This window comes from Macrotis lagotis, chromosome 1, assembly GCF_037893015.1.
Source record: "Macrotis lagotis isolate mMagLag1 chromosome 1, bilby.v1.9.chrom.fasta, whole genome shotgun sequence".
NCBI classification, from domain to species: domain Eukaryota; kingdom Metazoa; phylum Chordata; class Mammalia; order Peramelemorphia; family Peramelidae; genus Macrotis; species Macrotis lagotis.
In genome coordinates, this window is record NC_133658.1 from 645477973 (window position 1) to 645496278 (window position 18306).

Sequence of the window (18306 nt, forward strand, 5' to 3'; positions counted from 1 at the left end):
GGTATATGCCTAACCTGAATTGGGACCCATTTCACCATGCTCTTAAGAACCGTGGGATATCTTCTCACACATACAAAAATAATTTACCAGGCTGTCTCAGTGATTATCTGGCAAGAAAGGGGAAAGATATGGAGCGATCAGGTATCTGAATTTTTTTTTTGTGATATTTAGGTCCTAATCCATGTGTCCCCCAGAGTAATTCATTATTCTTTCATTCATTCAGGAAATATTTCTTGAGCATCTACTGTGTGTTCAACCTAATCTAAACACTGAGAGTGATGCAAAAACCCTGTAGAAACTTGGGGGGAATATAAAGCCTAGGTGCAGGAAATACAGTGGGAGCCCAATTAGGACATTGCTGGACTCTTACCCCTGAAAAGATTCTAGTGACACAACACCTTTGTGATTGAGAAATATTTAATGATCCTGGGAGAGTCTCTATATCTTCCAAGAGGTGAAGTGAGCCAGTATTGTTTTATCTATTATCATTGTATCATTGCACATGGTAAGTGTTTAATAAATTGCTTGTTAATTGATTGATTGTTCAAGGTCACACGGGGTAGCAAATAGTAGATCCAAGATTTTTACCCAAGTCACCTTACTCCAAATTCACAATTCTCTCTGCTCCTCTTTTAATAACTACAACCTATTCAAATATGTAGAGTGTCACACTAAAATTCAGTACACATCTGATTAGGACCTCTGGTTTGAACTGCCAGTCAGTGTATGCTCAGAGAAAGCAAATTTATTGATCAATTGATTTCAGCCAAGTAAAACAGCATCAGGGAAGGAAATCTACTGGAGGGAAGAAACAAATATACAATATCCCAAAGTCAAATAGCAGGGGCCTTTAGCTCGTTTGGGTTTGGGTTGATTCCTGAACATAATTAACATAATTAACAAAGGCTGTTGAATGAATAAGTAAGCATGAATAATGGAAAGTTTACCATATATATAGTGAAGACTCAGATTTGTTTTTTCCAAAGGACCACCTTGAAAGTTATTCCTTACCCTATTCAAAATTGTGATTTTCTTCCTCCTCTTCCACTTCTGTCCCGCTACTTCCCACCACCACTCTCTGTACCACACTTAAACTTATGTTGGCTGTGTGTTAAATACATCTACTTTGAAAATTAAAGAAAACATTAAATTAATTTGGAAGGAAGGAAATCTTCATAATTTCATGACATACCTAAAGATTCATTTTAATTCAATTCAACAAGCATTCATTAAACACTGTCCTCAGGACACTATACAACAGACGTTGTGTGTCAAACAAACAACCCCCACCAACAGCACAAGACCCACAACACTTCAAACTGCTGCCAAACCACATGAAAATATAATTGAGAAATATTTAACAAATTCAATAAAATACTATAAAGCATAGATAATGTTAATATATGTTTTTCTTATTCAATATGCAGCATAAAGGGATTCATATGTAGCAGCTGGACAATTTCTTTTGTATTTGAGTTTGGCACCACTGCCCTCAACTGGCTAACATTCTCTTCACATAACTGGAACTATCTCTGAATTTAGACAAACCAGGACTGAGAATCCTGGCTCAGGCTTTTTGTCCAGCTTAATATTCACGTTTTTTGAAAGATTGCCTGAACACCTATTCTGTTCTCAGCACATCGTTATGTTCCAGCCCAATTCCTCTCCCCAACGACCCTTCTTGAGTCTTGCCAAGTGTGTGCTATTGAGATGCTAGGGCTAAGATGAGAATGACAGCTACCTAGTTTCGCTGCAGGAGAACCCATACTTAATGCTGAAGGGGAACCACCAAGAAATGGAAGGAAATGACCGCTATGAAGGCTTCTGCGTGGACATGCTTAAGGAACTCTCAGAGATCCTACGCTTCAACTATAAGATTCGCCTTGTTGGGGATGGCGTATATGGTGTGCCTGAGGCCAACGGCACGTGGACTGGAATGGTCGGAGAGCTGATTGCTCGGGTAAGAAAGGGATTGTGGATTGACTCAGACCTAGATTTAAAAGGTAATGGGAAAGGGGGAAATGGAACTTACATTCATATTCAGCTGTGTAACTGTCATAATCAATAGTATTCTTTATTTGAAATATTTTATTGATGTTTTGTTGTTTTTTATTATATTATTGTTATTTCCCTTATGTCCTCCTCCCACAAACCCTACTTTGTAACAAAGAAAAAGCATTGTAAGCAAACAAACCAACTCATTAACCATGTCTGAATGAGGCTCACATCTGTAGTTCACCTTCTCTAACAAGAGAAGGAAAAAATGCTTCATTATCCATCCCCTGAAATCAAGACTAGTAATCATGTTAATCTGAATTCTAATATCTTTTAATAGTTTCCTTTTAGTTATTGTGCCCATTGTTCTCTTCTCTTCGATCTGCTTTCTTTGTTCTGCATCAGTCCATTCAAGATTTTTCAAATTTCTTTGAAGTACTTGATATTATTTTTATTCTATCAAATTAATAGAATATTCCATTAAATTAATCTATTGGACTTTGTTTAGTCATTTTCTGATCAATGGGCACTGATATGATTTCCAGTTCTTTGCTCATGCAATATATCACTATAAATATGTTGTCATATATGGAATCTTTCACCATCTTTGACATTTTTGAGTGTTTAACAGTACATTTTTATGGGATCTCAGTTATACAGAGTGTTCCAAAGAATATTAGGGTCTTAATAAATATTTCTCAATTCAGGAATCATTGGAAAACTTGTAGATATTCCAAACTCACTGCTTCACCAACTGAAAGTCAATTTCCTTGATCATTAGTATACCTCAGAAGTTAAGAAGATAGAGTTAAAATTGATCTCAAACTGGACTAGTTTGATTATTTATAAGAACCTCTTAAGAGATGGCAACTAGTATGGGGGGCTTAAGCTTGAGAATATTCTATCAGCTGAATGAGCAATGCTTGCTTATCATATTCTTTTTTTCATCTCTATTATCCTTATATAACTGAGGTAGTCAAGGGCAAGAAGTATGGTCAAACACTTGAGTAGTCTTGGAGATCTTAAGGACCAATGTGCAAGATGGAGTTAAAATTATAGCACAGCATCAATAACAGAACAAAGGAATTATATAAAAGGAAGTGGGACTTCAGGGAAATCTAAATATTCTTGGTACAGGTACAAGATTAAATAGTCTTTAAAAAGTCTTTCTGACAAAAGGAAATAACTAATTTGTTCTTAATCCTGAGACAGGTTTGAACAAGAGACTTAAAACTTGAAGGGAATTCATTGAGTTCATCCACAGTAGGGCTGGAAAAGGGAACTTTAGTTGTCATGTTCTATGGCTCCTTATTTTGCAGAGGTGAGGAGAAACTGAGACTCAAATCTCCTGGATCCCAAACTTTGTTGTTGTTTTTGTTTAATCATTTCCATAAAATACAATTCTTCATGATTCTATTTGGGATTGGAATTCTTTGACATTTCCTTCTCTAGTCCTTTTTCCAGGTAAGAAAACTGAGGCAAACAGGGTGAAGTAACTTTTCTAGAGTCATATACCTAATAAATGTCTGAGGCTGGATTTGAACTCAGGTCTTCCTAATTCTAGACCCCACACTCATTGAGCCATGTAACTATCCAAATTAGTATTTTCTTATTATTGTGATTAAGCTTTTAAATTTTTGCATATATGTATTTATGATTACCATAAGTTCAAGATAGTTGGCAACTACACAGTAGAGAGGGCACAGATAGGAGTCAGGATTTCCAGGTTCTTTCACATGCTGAAGGACCAAATTATAAGTTTTTTTTATCTCTCTGGTCCTCAAATTCCTCACTTTCACAATGGGGTGATGAAGCAGCATCCTGCAGGGGATCAAGCCAGGGAGTCAGAAAGAAGACCTGGATTAAAATCCCACTTCAGAAATTTACTGCCACTTAATTTCTCTTGAACTCAGTTTACCCATTTGTAAAATGGAGATAGTAGTACTTTGTAGCACTTACCTCTCAGAATTGTATTAGGATCCTAATGATATAGTGTATACACAGTGCTTTGAAAACTTCAAAGCATAATGTAAATGTTAATATAAATAAGTATAATTATTGTTGCTGATGTTAATAATGTTGCCATTGTTATCCCTAACTTTTGCTCATGACCTCAAAGCAGGAAGCATGTTAATGTTGAAAGCAGTAATGAAATATATCTTTTATTTTGGAAATAAACAAAAATTTATTAAAGAAATTATGACACATAAGAAAAATGGGAGGTAAAGAAAGACAGAGACAAAATAACAGTCAAGCAGAGCTGACTGGGCCAGGGAGTCAGAGAAGACATGCTCAAAGAAGACTGACGCTGAGCAGAGGTCCCACCCAGATTTTTTAGGCTTTTCCTTATCCTGAGGACAAAGGTGGATTCCCTTCCCCTTTACTGGACCCAGAATTAGGTAGAGTGAAGCCTAAGGAGATCAGGATAGAAATTTTACATTAAGCAATGAATCAATGGTACTCAATTTACATCAAGAATGGGGATCAATGAGATATATCTTGTGTTCTGCCTTGGAGATCAGTGGAACATGAATCCAATAAACCAAGCTTATTTGCAAAATATGGGTGGCAATGTGATACTGCTTATGCATAGAGGAACACCCATCTCTAATACAAATAAGAGCATCAGCTTTGCAAAACACAAACTTACAAATCAGCTATAAAAGTCCTGGGGAACCCTGGCAGAAACACAATGGGGGAGAGAGTTGGAATGAGGGGGCTGTGAAAATATCTGCAGGGAACCTAAGACTGTCTTTGAGACTCCAGCTCACTCCCTGCCAATGAATACATAGACTTTACTAAAGGAGAGTTTTCTGGGTTTTTTTCCTTTCCTGCTTAAAGACTCCCTCCCAGGTCATTTTTCCTGCCCATGTTTGGAGTCCACAGTGGGGATGGAGTCCAGTGGCTAGATCATAGGAGCATGAGACACAGGGTCTCCCAGCCTCTTCTGATGATCTACTTGGCTAACATGTCCTAATCATGAAACATAAGAGTAGAGTATTAGAGGATGGACTAGATGACCTCTGGAGAAAACTTTAAAGTGACAAATTCTCTCCTTGTAGGAGAAATTCACACCCCTCTCTTTCTGGAATGTTTCTTGAATTATAAACTTCCTTGGAGGAAGTCCAAGTGATTGACTACTCCATTGGAGAGGAGTTTGAATGGAGATACCTGCTGAGTGACATGAGGAAGTCAGATTGAAATCTTCAAATATGCCACAGGTTGTGTATCAGTGTGAATAATGTACTTGGAGTTCATCAAGGGCTAACTATGATCTCTGACTGTCGCTACACCTATTCACTAGTTCATAGGGGTGAAAATGATCCAACCACATTCAATTCAAAATGGGTCATGGCCATTCAGTTGCCAGCTTGTACCAGCTAAGCAAGAGCCATATGTCTTCTAAGATATCCTCCCAAGGAAGAGCAACAGAAACTTGAATCTAAACTTTCCTACCTTGCAGAAATAAATGTCTTAAACAGAATCAGTGAGATTGGCCACAGTTAGTTCCTTATGAAGTCTAAAATAGATTCCAAGAGAAAATAAAGAAGGGAATCTATCACAAAGTCTTACAGTTGTTGTTCATCTTTCATTTAGGAGAGGACCATTGACATCATGGATAGATATCTTGACTTGAAAGTAAATTGTATTTAAATGAAATACATTTGCACAAAGTAGTCAGCCTCACTCTCTTCCTGAGTCATCAAAGTCCAGTGGCAAGACAAAAGTCAAGATGACTGGCAATGGCCCAGGATGCAGTGAATGACTTTGGTGTTTTCAGTGTCTGACCAAGCTCTGAGTATTCCAGAGTGCCTACTTCAGTCACCTTCATGAAGAATTATGAAAATCACAAACTTGTTGTTATTAAATTGGAAGGGACCTCAGGAATCACCTCCCATAACTCCCTCAATTTTTACATGTGGAAAATGAGGACCAAACTAAATGACATACCCCAAGCTTAGTAATTACAAAAGCTAAGAATAGAATCCAAGTTTTCTGACTCCCAGGTCAAATGTAAGATTCTTTCCTTTTTGTGTATCTCCATGAGGGCATGGATCACATCATAACCAAATTTCAAATTTCCCATAAGGTCTGAAACATTGTTCTATGTGCAGTAGGCGCTTTAATATAATTTTGTTGCAATGAAATTTGTCTTTTTGAATTCTGTGAATGAATGAGAAATCCAATGGCTAAATATTTGCAAGACGCCAAGTATCTCTCTAAGTCCTGGGAATATATAAAGAAAAAGTTAGACAGTACCTGCTCTAAAGGGGCTCATGTTCTAATTAAAGGAGGTAACATAAAAAATGCAGATTTAGGGCAGATGGAAAAACCTGGTGGTCCTTCATTTCCTCAGCAGAAATGAAGTTGTTAACTTCCATCTCACTCAAAGTCTAAGAGCAGTCAGGAACACATACAAGGAAAAAGTACCTTAGCATCGGTGCCTGAACTTCCATATCCCCACATCCAAAATCTCATCCTTCCTGGAAAGAGTATTGGATGATTCAGCGTGAGGAGAGGAGGTGGGAGAAAGGTTAGGGAGATAGGGTACACTTGGTGTTGTCACCCCAACTATCCAAATGAATATTATCAGATGATAATCTTTTAATATCTTAGAGATACAATATTTCATAATGGGAAAAAGTGCTGGATCTGCCATCAGGAAACTTGGTTTTGAGTTCTAATTAGTTCCTAGTTGGGTAACTATGGACAGGATATTGTACTTCCCTGAGTCTCAGTTTCCTTTTGTATAAAAGAGGATATGCTTGTACTTACTTGCACTATCTCCTTCAATCAGTCAACAAGGATTTACTAAGCACCTGCTATATTCTAGTGCTTGGGATACAAGAAGCAAGAAATGAAGCCTATTTCTACTTGCAGTTCTAATCACAAAGACCTTCCATTCTAATAGGAGAGACATCAAGTACATATAAAACATATATATTGCAAACGTATACAAAAATAGGTTCAAAGTCTCAAAGATCATTTGGCTGGGAGAGATGTAACAACTGGGAGACCAGAAAAGGCTTCATGGAGAAGATGGTGCCTGAGTTGTATACTAAACAATGAGAGAAAGTCTGAATGAGGACAGAGATGAAAAGGAAGCCTATTCCAGGCATGGAGATTAAAGGTGGAGTGATGAGTAGGGGAACAAAGAGAAGCTAGTCAGGATAGACTGTGGAGTATAAGAGGCAGGGTGATATCCAAAGAGTCTGAAGAGATAGATTGGAAACAGGCTGTATAGGGCTTTAAAAGCTAAAAAGAGGAATTTATATTTTATCCTAGAGTCAATAGAAAGTCCCTGGAGTTAGTTGAGCATATGAATCACATGACTAGAACTACACATGAGGAAAATTGCTTTAACTGAAATATATAGAATGGACTGGAGTGGGGAAAAACTTGGTGTAAAGAGACCAAAGGAAGTTCTTGTGATAATCTAGTCAAGAAGTGAATGAGGATCTGAAATAAAATGGTAGCTGTGTGAGTGGAGAGAAGGAATCAAGGTTTGGCAACTGATGGAATGAGGGAGAGTCGGGAGTCCAGGATAATCTTTTTTTTTTCTCAGATTTGCTTTAAGAAAATCTATTTTTAAGCCTTAAAATGTTACAGAAATGAGAGTCATTATTGTTTTTTTAAAACTGGAAATGTGAATCTATTGATCCACTCACACTTTTTTCTCTCTCATATCAGGGAGACTTCAGCTTGTTCTTGACAGCATAATGGACCTGAAACTAGTGCAGCCTGAATGAGGCTAAAAAGAGTATTTCTATCTCTTGGATTCTTATTGAACATTATAAATTGACTCGTGCATGCAGTGAAATGATAGTTTGTCTGTTCAGGGTTAAGGACAGAGAAAGCAAAGGCAATGGGTGAAGGAAGGCTACTCAGCTAGGCTGCCTGCAACAATCCCCAGAGTGCATAACTAGAGGAATGTGTTTGAAAGGGAAAATTACTTGACTTGTCAAATTAAGATAACCAACATTCATTACACACTCACAATGTGCCAGGCATTGTGTTCAGCACTGGGGAAGCAAAAATAGATTAAAAAAAAATCCTTTGCCCTCAAGGTTCTCACAATCGAATAGAGACAGCATAATGACTACATATAAACAAGATACACACACAGGATAAATTGGAGATCATCTCAGAAGAAACTAACCTTAATAGAGACTGAGAAAGGATTCTTGTAGAAGGTTAAGATTTTAGTTCAGATTTGAAAGTAAAGAAGTTGAGGAGGGGTAGAATTCTAGATAGTTGGACAGTCAATGAAAATGCACAAAATAGATATCTTGTACAAGGAACAGCAAGCTGATCTTATTACTAGATCAGATGTGGAGGGGAATAAATTTATAAGACTAGAAAGGTAGGAAAAGGCTGTTATAAGTAAAAAAAAACAGAGGATTTTTATACTTGATCCTAGAAGGAATAGGGAATCATTGGAGTTTACCAAATAGGCATTGGTTATTATGATCCACCCTGAACTTTAAGAAGATCACTCTGACAACTGAGTAGAGGATATAAACAGGAGTGGAGAAAGACTTGAGGTAGGGAGACCAAAGTAGTTGGCTACAATAATCCAGGAGTAGGGCAAATGCAGTAGGCTACAATAATCCAGTAATAGGATAATGAGGGCCTGCATGAGAGTAATAGCAGTATTAGGGGAAAGAAGAGGACATATATGTGACATGCTGAAAATATAGAATCAACAAGAATTGGCAAAAGATTGTCTGAGTAAGGTTGAGTATGTAAGGAAAAGAAGAATAAAGAATGAAATCTATATGATGAGCCTGCAAAACTGGGTAATTCAACAGTATATGGAAGTTAAAAAGAGTGGAGGATGTGGGGAGGAAGATAGTGAGATATGTTGCATATAAGAAAATCTCAAAAGGGAGAATTTAAGTACAAAGAATCTTGGAATTCTTTCAATTTCCAAATTCAATTGACTTTTTTTTGAGCCTTTAGTTTTCTTGATCTCGCTACATCATTAGATCACTGTTCACTCATGGTCTCTGTGATACTGTGGGTTACTGTGAATTACTCTGTGACGCCTACTGTGTAATCTCATTCCATAGAGATCTTGAAAAATAGAAATCCTAGTAAATCTTATCCTTTTCCTTGCCTATAGACTCTTAAGTTTCATGAAGGCAAGGATTGTGTCCTATTTAAAGTTTATATCAATCCCATTCATTGCGATAGTGCTGTATATACAACAAATATTCAATACATTTTACTGTCTAAATAAGTATCCAATAAAGTGTGCTGAACTAAGTATGATTATATGGCTTTAATGTAGAACTAGAAAAAGAATTTAGAAACCAGCTAGCTCAACCCTCTCACTGAGTGAGAAAATTAAAACCCAGAGAAGGAAAAGTGTTTTCCTTAAGGTCATTTATATAGAAAGTTGTAGATTCTCAGGTTTGAATCTGGTTCCCCTACTCTAAATTCACTGCCTAAGCCAAATTCCAATATACTATGTGGTCTTTCACTTACTGGTAGATCATATAAGGTAAGATCATAGAGGCAATGGCATGACCTAGATGACCTCTGGAGTGCCCCTCCCCTTGTTCATGCTATTACTCTTCCCTCCAGTAATGGATCCCCTGCCATTTTGTTATCAGAAGATTCCCCAGGACTGTGGAGTTATTCAAAGTGAAGAAGAGTAATTGTGAAAGACTTTCTAAGCATATTTCCTACATATGTATGAAAAGCAATGGAGCATTTCTTGTGGTGCAGAAACCATTAGAAAAGAAGGATACTATTGCTGAACAAATAGATACATATATATAGTGGGTCAAATAGTTGACCCAATTCCTCCTGGCAGTGTTTCTTAGTGGTGGAGATGTTGGTTGCTTTGGGAGGCAGCTCATACTTGAATTTGTTCTTTGCCCACAATCAAATCCTTCACAGCTCAGTGATCCCTGGGCCTTGCCAGTTATTTGTGTTGTACCCACACAATTCCATTCCCTTGGCTGGGACATCCGACTCTCGTCATCAGTAATCCAGGGCAAAACTAACTTTTGGTGATTGCAGAGGATGTCACCAGTTTCTTTGTTGCTCACTATCTTTCAACATTTATTTTCATTTTCATTTCTGATATTTCTTGTTATGTCTTTTTTACTTGTGCACATACTGATTCATCCATTAAACTGTGAGCTTTCTGTAGGCATTTTATAGCAAAAATAGCACTTGCTCTGAAACCAGAGAACTTGGGTTTGTATTCTAATCTTTTTATTTTTTTTAGATTTTTTTGCAAGGCAGTGGGGTTAAGTGGCTTGCCCAAGGCCACACAGCTAGGTAATTATGAAGTGTCTGAGGCCGGATTTGAACTCAGGTACTCCTGACTCCAGGGCCAGTGCACCTAGCTGCCCATTGTATTCTAATTTTAATACTTACTAGGAGGGAAGGGAAGAAGGAGGGAAGGAAGGGAGGGATGAGGGAAGGATGAAAGGAAGGAAGAAAAGAAAGAGGGAAGAAAGGAAGGAAATGGGGAAGGAGAGAAGGAAGGAAACAAGGAGGGAAGAAAAAAGGTAAGAAGAAAAGGAAGGAGAGGGGGAGGGATGGAGGGAGGAAGGAATGGAAGGAAGGGAGCGAGAGAAGGAAGGAAGAAAGGAAGGAGGGAAGGAAAGAAGGAAAAAAGAGGGAAGGAAAAAAGAGGAAAGGAGGGAAGGGAAGGAGGAAGGAAGACATGGAAGGAAAAGAGGGAGGAAGAAAAGAGGGAGAGAGGAAGAAAGGAAGGGAAGGAGGATGCGAAGGAGGAAGGTGGGAAGAAAGGAGGGAAGGAAGGAAGGAAAGAAAGGAAAAGGGAAGAAAAGAAGGAAAGAGAGAGGGAGGGATAGAGGGAGGAAGGGGGGGAGGGAGGGAGGGAGGAAGAAATGGAGGAAGGGTGGAGGAAAAGAAGGGAGAGCGAGATGAAGGAAGAGAGGGAGGGAGGACAAAATGGAGAATAGAAGAAAGAAAGGGAAAGAAGAAGGAAGAGAGGAAAAAAGGAAAGGAGGGAGGAAGGAAAAAGGGGAGGGAGGGAGGAAGAAGGGAAGGGAGGAAGGGGGAAGGAAGGGAGGGGGAGGCAGAATGGAAGTGAGGGAGGAAAGAAAAAGGGAAGGAAGGAAGAAATCAAGGGAGGGAGGAAGGAAGGGAAGAAAGAAGGAAAGAAGGAAGGAGGAAAAGAAATGAGAATTTTAAGTGCCAAATACAAGCTAAGAACTGGACTAAGTGTCTTACAAATAATTTCTCATTTGATTCGCACAACAACCTTAGAAGGAAGATGTTATTAGTATTCCCATTTTACATTTGAGGAAAGTGAGACAGACTGAGGTTAAGTGATTTGCCAAGGATCATATGGCTAATATCTTAAGCTAAATTTAAACATCTGGAGTCTTCCTGGCTCCAGGTCAAGTGCTCTATCCACTGTCACCTCATTACTTCTATTAGACAAGTCACTATCTCTTCATCTATAAAATAAAGAGGTCATACTAGCTGATCTATAAGTTTCCTTTGCTTAGAAACCTATGGAATTAGAAATTCATTATAAGAAATACAAATTCCACTTCATTTCATCATGCGGTTACCTATAATACTGCTACATGTCTCTGATAATAGAAAAATATTCACTGTAGTATTTGACTCATGCGTTGATTGGTTTAGAAAAGAATCAGAATGTTAGAACTGAATGGGACTTTTCAGAACTCACTTCCAAGAATCTGCCCCTTCCCTCTATTCAGTAGAGAGGTAATACACTATGTATACAGAATGAGTTCTATTTTGGGATGATAAATATCTTTCCTCTGTTTTTTTTTTTTGGTTACAATATTTTAAAAAAATCACCTAAACCAAATCCCTCATTTTACAAATGAGGAAATTGATTCCTGAGAGGTTAAGCAACATGCACAGTGTCTCGCTGAAAATTAAGGGTTTGAGAAAAGGTTTCATGATCCCCAGGTCTATTTCCTTTACATTCCACTATGTTATCAATTATACCAAACTCCACATTTTACTTATGAGAAGCTCAAAGAAGGAAAGGAACTGGGTCATACTCTTAGTGTGACATAGTTAGGTCTTGTTCAGAGAGAGAGATAGAGGTAAACTTCATCAGTGACAGGATACTGGTAGAGGAGTTATAAAATAAAGGAGTCAGAGAACTAGATCGTATTGTAGTAGTCTCTTTAATATTTCTGGTTGTCTGATGATCAGATATTCAGAATAGATCAGACACATTCCTTTTTTTGTAAACCATAAATTAAAGTTGTTATGTGTACCTTTAATCTTCTCAGGAAGTAGCTAAAAGACCCTAATTCCTACTCTTCCCTTGATACAATTCCAGAGTCACACTGTAGAAAGTTATTCTCTTTCCTGTTCACCTGACAGCTCCAAAACCACATCCTCAGCACGTAGTACCATGGACAGAGCACTCACTAGTTTAGAACTCTCCTGTTAATCAATATGGATTTTTTTTTAAATGATCAACTCAACTCTAGACTTTGTAGGTGATAGTCTCTGCCCTGGAGGAGTTTACTGTCCCAAAGACATATGGAAAGGTAAAGATAAGTTCTGACAGCAGTGGAAGAAATGGCAGGATGACCTCTGTCATTCATTTAGCACTCCAAGGCCTGCAGAATGATTCAGGTCCATTATCTTGTTGGATCCTCACAGCCTCCATGTGAGATTGTAGTGCAGGTATTATGATACCTATTTAGCAGATAGGGAACTTGAAGCAAAAACTCAAAGCATCTCTGATAAGGAGATGCCCTTTCTCTCCTCCAAGGCCAATCCCTCTACAATGTGCCCTTCATCTCCCCCCCCCCCATTTTCTCCAGCATGACACCTGTGCAATCATTTCCTTTTTCTCTTTCCTATTCAGTTTCTCCCTGTCTACTGATACCTTCCCTGCTGCTTACAAACGCACACATTACCCTCATCCTAAAATATCTTCACTAGGCTTTATCATCCATTCAAGCAATCTTTGTCTCTCTCTGTTCTCAATCAAACTCCTGGAAAAGGCTGTTTATATTCTGATTCTATCTCTCAATTTCTCTTCTCAACATCTTGTAATCTGACTTCTAACTTTATTATGCAATTGAAACTGCTCTTTCCAAAATTACAAGTGATCTCATAATTGCAAGATCCAATTACCTTTTCTCAATCTTCATCCTTCTTGACCTCTATTCACCTCCCTGACAACCCTTTCCTCCAGGAGACTCTCATCTCTGGGTTTCTATGATTATCTTTCATGGTACTTTCCATCCCTGCCAGCTAATCCTTCAGTTTCCTTTGCTGGCTCCTCATCTATTTATGCCCCTAACTGTGGGTCTTCCCCAAAGCCCTTTAGTACCATTTCAACAATTGCCTATTTATTGAATATTTCAAACTGGAAGTCCTAAAGACACTTCAAACTTAAATTATCCTAAACATTACTTATTATCTTCCCACCTCAAGATCTATCCCTTTATTTCCCTATTTCTGTTGAACACACCATAATTCTTTCTGTCTTTCAGGTTTGTACACTCAAATTATTTTTAATTCCTTATTTTCCCTCAACCAATATTAATCTGCTTGCCAAATATTATCTCTTCTACCTTTATAATATCTCTCATATCCAACTCCTTTTCTCTATTCACAAAACCACCATCTTAGTTTAGGTTCTTATGATCTCCTGACTATATTACTTTACTATCTTCCTAGTTGATCTTCTTGCCTTAAGTTTCTCCCCACTTCAGTTACCACAAAACTGTCAAAATACTGTCCTTCAATGTAGATCTGAGTATGTAAATCCCCTACTTATTAAACTCCATTGGTTCCCTATGGACTCTAGGATCAAATATAAATATTTGTTTGGCTTTTAAAAACATGACTCCAACCTATCTTTCCAGTCTCATTGAACATTCTTTCTTCCATACTCTGTAATCTTTTCCTCTGTTCCTTTCATCTTTGTGCCTTTTGCACTGGCCATTACTGAAATGCACTCTCTCCCCACACAGAGACACATTTCAAGCACCACCTTCTATACAAAGTTCTCCCTGATCTCCTCAACTTCTTGTGACCATCTAAGCTAAATATTGTGAATAAAGTACTTTGTATCTGTTCTCTTTATATATATATTTGGTTCTATGTTTAGACAATTGTGTTCCCCATTAGAATATAAACTCTTGAAGAGCAGAGATTGATTTGGTCTTTATATATGCATCCTCAGTCATTTGCACAACACCTGGGACATAATGATGACTTAATAAATGCTTGTGGATTGGTTTATTGATATTTCACCCTTAATACAATATAAGATCCTTTAGAATAGGAATTATTTTTAAACAATCAATCAACTAGTTTTTATTTAGTGCCCACTATATGGCAGGTACTGTGCTAGGTCCTGGGCATATAAATACTAAGAATGACACATTCCTACTCTTAAGAAACTTACGTTCTAACAAGGGAGACAACATTTACATAATTAAGTTTATATAGAACATATACAAAAGGAATATATGGTAGCTTCAGGAGGGAAGATGCTTGCAGCAAAGAGGAATCAGTGAAGGATTCTTGAAACACTTATTCCTAGAATCTTATCAGAGTTACTGACTCATTAAACACTTCATAAATGTTTGCTAAATGAATACATTCAAACTTATCTTCTCCAAACTTCTGTAGATTTGTTGAGAGCATATCATTCAATGGAAAGAGTAGTGGATTTGGAATCCTGATGACCTTGGTTCAGACTTAAACTTTGAACTTACTACCCTTTTATTCAAATTACTCCTCAGCACCCACTCAACTTGATAACCAAATTGAACTTAATACTTAATCTTACTACAACTCAAGAGTCCACCTTCCTGCAGTCTGTTTCTTCCTTCAAGGCAGAGCTTAAATTTTCCTCCTCCATTAAGTTCCATAACTCCCTTCCCACTCCATAACTGTTGTTGGTTTTACCTTCATTGCATGACCAAGAATTATATCCAACTGTGGAAATATCTTACTTCATCAGTAAAATAAAGTTCCTTGAGAATGATAACTTTGTCTTTGTGCTCCCATTAACTCAGGGAATATGCAGTGTTGGTAAAAAAAAAAAGATCAAATTGAATTGAATGGGGTAAAATGGACAGAAATCTAAAAAAATTTAGTGTAAGTTAAAATAGTTCAATTGAAAAGTACCTGTACATTTTAATGAATTATAAGCTCAATATTAAATATCCTATGAGATAACTAGTAAAGCAATAATATCTTAATGAATATTTGCAGATATATAGGATAAGAGGTTATGATACTGTGGCACAATTGGACTCTGGTCTGACCCTATCTCCAAGTAAGTTTCTTAGTTCTAGAAGTCATTATTTATTATTTTTCATAATTCACTCTTGAAGAGGACCAATAATATCATGAGGGTGATATCTTAACTTGCAAGTGAATTAGATTTAAATAAGGCAGAGTTGTGCAAAACACTGTGTCCTACAGAATCATCAAAAACCAGTGGTAGGACAAAAGTCAACATGACTGGCCATGGCCCATGGTGCAATGGATGACCATGGCCTTTCTAAATCATGGTCTGTCCCAAGTTTCATTTTGTCTCAAGCTATGTCCATTTTATGACTAAAGGCCAGGTTAGAACTAAGACAAAGGATGGCCTAGTTTATCAGTCTGGGAGGAGAAGATCCTCTGAGTTTCTAGCCAAAACAGAAAAAAAATACTACTTAACATTCATTCTAAACGCTAGGCCTTGAGTTGGGAGTTGTTATTGACGAGTCAATGAAAGTCAAAGTGATTTGAGTTTAAAGAGTCAAGTTAGAGCATAAGATAGGAATGTTGGAGATGGGGTGCGGGGAGAGAATGGAGACAAGGAAATGTTCCATAAAAAGATTAGTTTGGAGTCTACCAGAATTAATCAATTAATAAGTTATTTTTTTTAAATCCTATAGAAAGAAAGACAAAACTGGTCCCTACCTTCAAAGATCTTACACTCTCATGGAATAGAAAACATGAAAATAACTATATATATATATATATATATATGTATGTGTGTGTGTGTGTGTGTGTGTGGTATCTATATAGGTATATACATACCACACACACATATAAATATAGATATATATACATACAAATATATATATATATGTATATATATATATATATATATATATATATATATATATATATACACACACATATGGTAGATAGAAAGTAATTTGAGATGGGCAAGCACTAGTATCTGGGGAGATTATGAAAGGCCTCCTAAAGAAGATATGAGCTGAGGCTTGAAAGAAGCCAAAGAATTTGAGGCACAGTGAGAAGGGAAATCTTTAGAGAGATATAGTATGCAAAAGTACTGAGGTGAGAGATGGAACAACAAGGAGGCCAGTGAGGCTGGATCACAGAGTATATAGAGAGGAATTGAGTGCAATAAACCTAGAAAGTTTGGAAAGGTAGCAAGGATCATCCATTAAAGGATTAACTGGTTTTGTTTGGCTTTAAGTTTTAATACAAACCATAACACCCAAGTCCTGATACAAAAAAAAAAAGATGGGGTGGGGAACTGAAAGGAAGGAGAAGGGAGGGGGAGGGAGAAGAAGAGAGGAAACCCAAGCACTCTGTTTGGGGTAGAGTCTCTAGTCTTAGCCCTGGTGTGGGAGAAAAGAGGGAATCTGCCTCTGAGGCCCATGGTTCCTAATTCAGCCCATACTTTATTCTCCAAATCAAAAATATAGGGTGCATATATAGGTATATAGGGTGCAAATCCTAAATCACAAGTCACATTTTTGGACTATTGTTCATGTTTTTAAGAAGAGAATTGGCATATCCTAATAAGATAAAATGCAGCATGAGATGGAAACAGATAGAAAGTGTATCAAGCAAGCTTTATGAGAGGTGGAGAAGTGAATGCATAGTGCAGAGGTGATAGGGAATATGGATACAAGGCAGTCTGATGGGGTCCTAGATGGAGTTAGACATTCAAACAGAAGTAAGTAGAATTTTATAGGATTCTTGAAGTTCATACAAACTTATTTGTCAACACAGTGGTCAGGTCCCATCTCCAGCCAACATTATTTCTTAGGTTTAAAGTTCCTTTGGGAAGCCAGAATATTGTTAAGTCCCTGTACTAGAGACTGTCCTTTTCAACAGTGAAGACCCCTTATCATGTATATTTATGTTGAGGATCTTCATGGAATAGTAATTATGCCAGGTCAGTGTCTGCTGATTGAGAAAATGTATGTGTGCACATAGATTTGAGACCTTCCTTCCCCTGACCATGGACCTTGGCCTAGTTGAGAAGCACAGACCCAACCCATTATAGTCAGGTTTTTGTATCATTGAAGATTGAATCTAACAGTAATATACAACAGGAATTGATTTGAAACATCTTGGTTCAAAACTTAACTGTGCTGATTTATGTGGTCTTAGTTCATATCAACTCTCTGAGCCTCCTGTGTAAAAGGAAGGGATTGAATCAGATGACCTCTAGGTTCCCCCTTCTCCAGTTCCAAATCAGCAATCCCATGATCATGTCTGTCTCTAGCATTAAGTGCTGGCTGAAGGAGCTAAGTTGCCTATTCCTCACCATTCAGGGAGGCAGGGATCCCTCACCCTTTGAGGAATGAAAGAGAGAACAACTTGTTCCAAGGAACCAAGCTCCCAAATCCAACTACAGCATTCAGACAGAATCCCCCCTGTTAGATTTTAGCTCTGTACTGGCAAAATGGCACTTTTAGGTTCAAAGAGAAAAGGGCTTTCAAAGACTTAGGCTCCAGGCTCATAAGCCTTGGACATCAAATAGTTCTTACCCAATGACATTTTGATGAATTAAGTGTAAATGAAGCTGATTCCATTTCCTCTACTATGTCCCTGAGAGAAGGGGAGGAGGGTGAGCCAGATATAATGTGACTGTCCACTGCCTAAATCACAGGAGGACAGTTGAGAGAGTTTGGAGACATTTTGCTGAATCAAAAAATACACAGCAATTGTTCCCCAGGGATAACTTTTCACTTTGAAGTTGGAGACTGTTTTAATAGCAAATGGGTCACAGAATCCTACTTAGCATCTTGGGTTGTTATATTTTTTTTAATAGATGCTGATGGGGGAGTTTGAGCCCTGAGTTCCTGATAATGCTACATATTCCTATGGTGCTTTACAGTTTACAGAGCCTCCCCTGAAGTTATTATGCATTTTTAATTCCTGTTTTTGCCCAGTAGGATATAAACTCCTTGAAGCCAGGAGCTATGTGTCCCCTAGCAGACCACATATAACACAGTTTGGGGCACATTTAATAAGTGACTGTGAATTGAACTGAATTCCTATGCATTATCTCATTTTACTTTCATCACAGTTTCATAAGGT

At 37.7% G+C, this 18306-nt stretch overlaps 1 protein-coding gene across 8 annotated transcripts in view; it reads left to right on the plus strand.

The window, feature by feature from the left end:
- Nucleotides 1–18306, plus strand: part of GRIK4 (glutamate ionotropic receptor kainate type subunit 4) — a 685181-nt gene that overhangs the window by 537814 nt on the left and 129061 nt on the right. For 6 of the 8 annotated variants that reach the window (XM_074215289.1, XM_074215290.1, XM_074215285.1 and 3 more), the window contains one exon: nucleotides 1757–1960. In XM_074215289.1, coding sequence (XP_074071390.1) covers nucleotides 1757–1960 — 204 coding nt within the window. Of the gene's footprint in view, nucleotides 1–1756; nucleotides 2395–18306 lie in introns of those variants that run through there. The other 2 variants (XM_074215291.1, XM_074215292.1) reach the window with 2 other exon arrangements.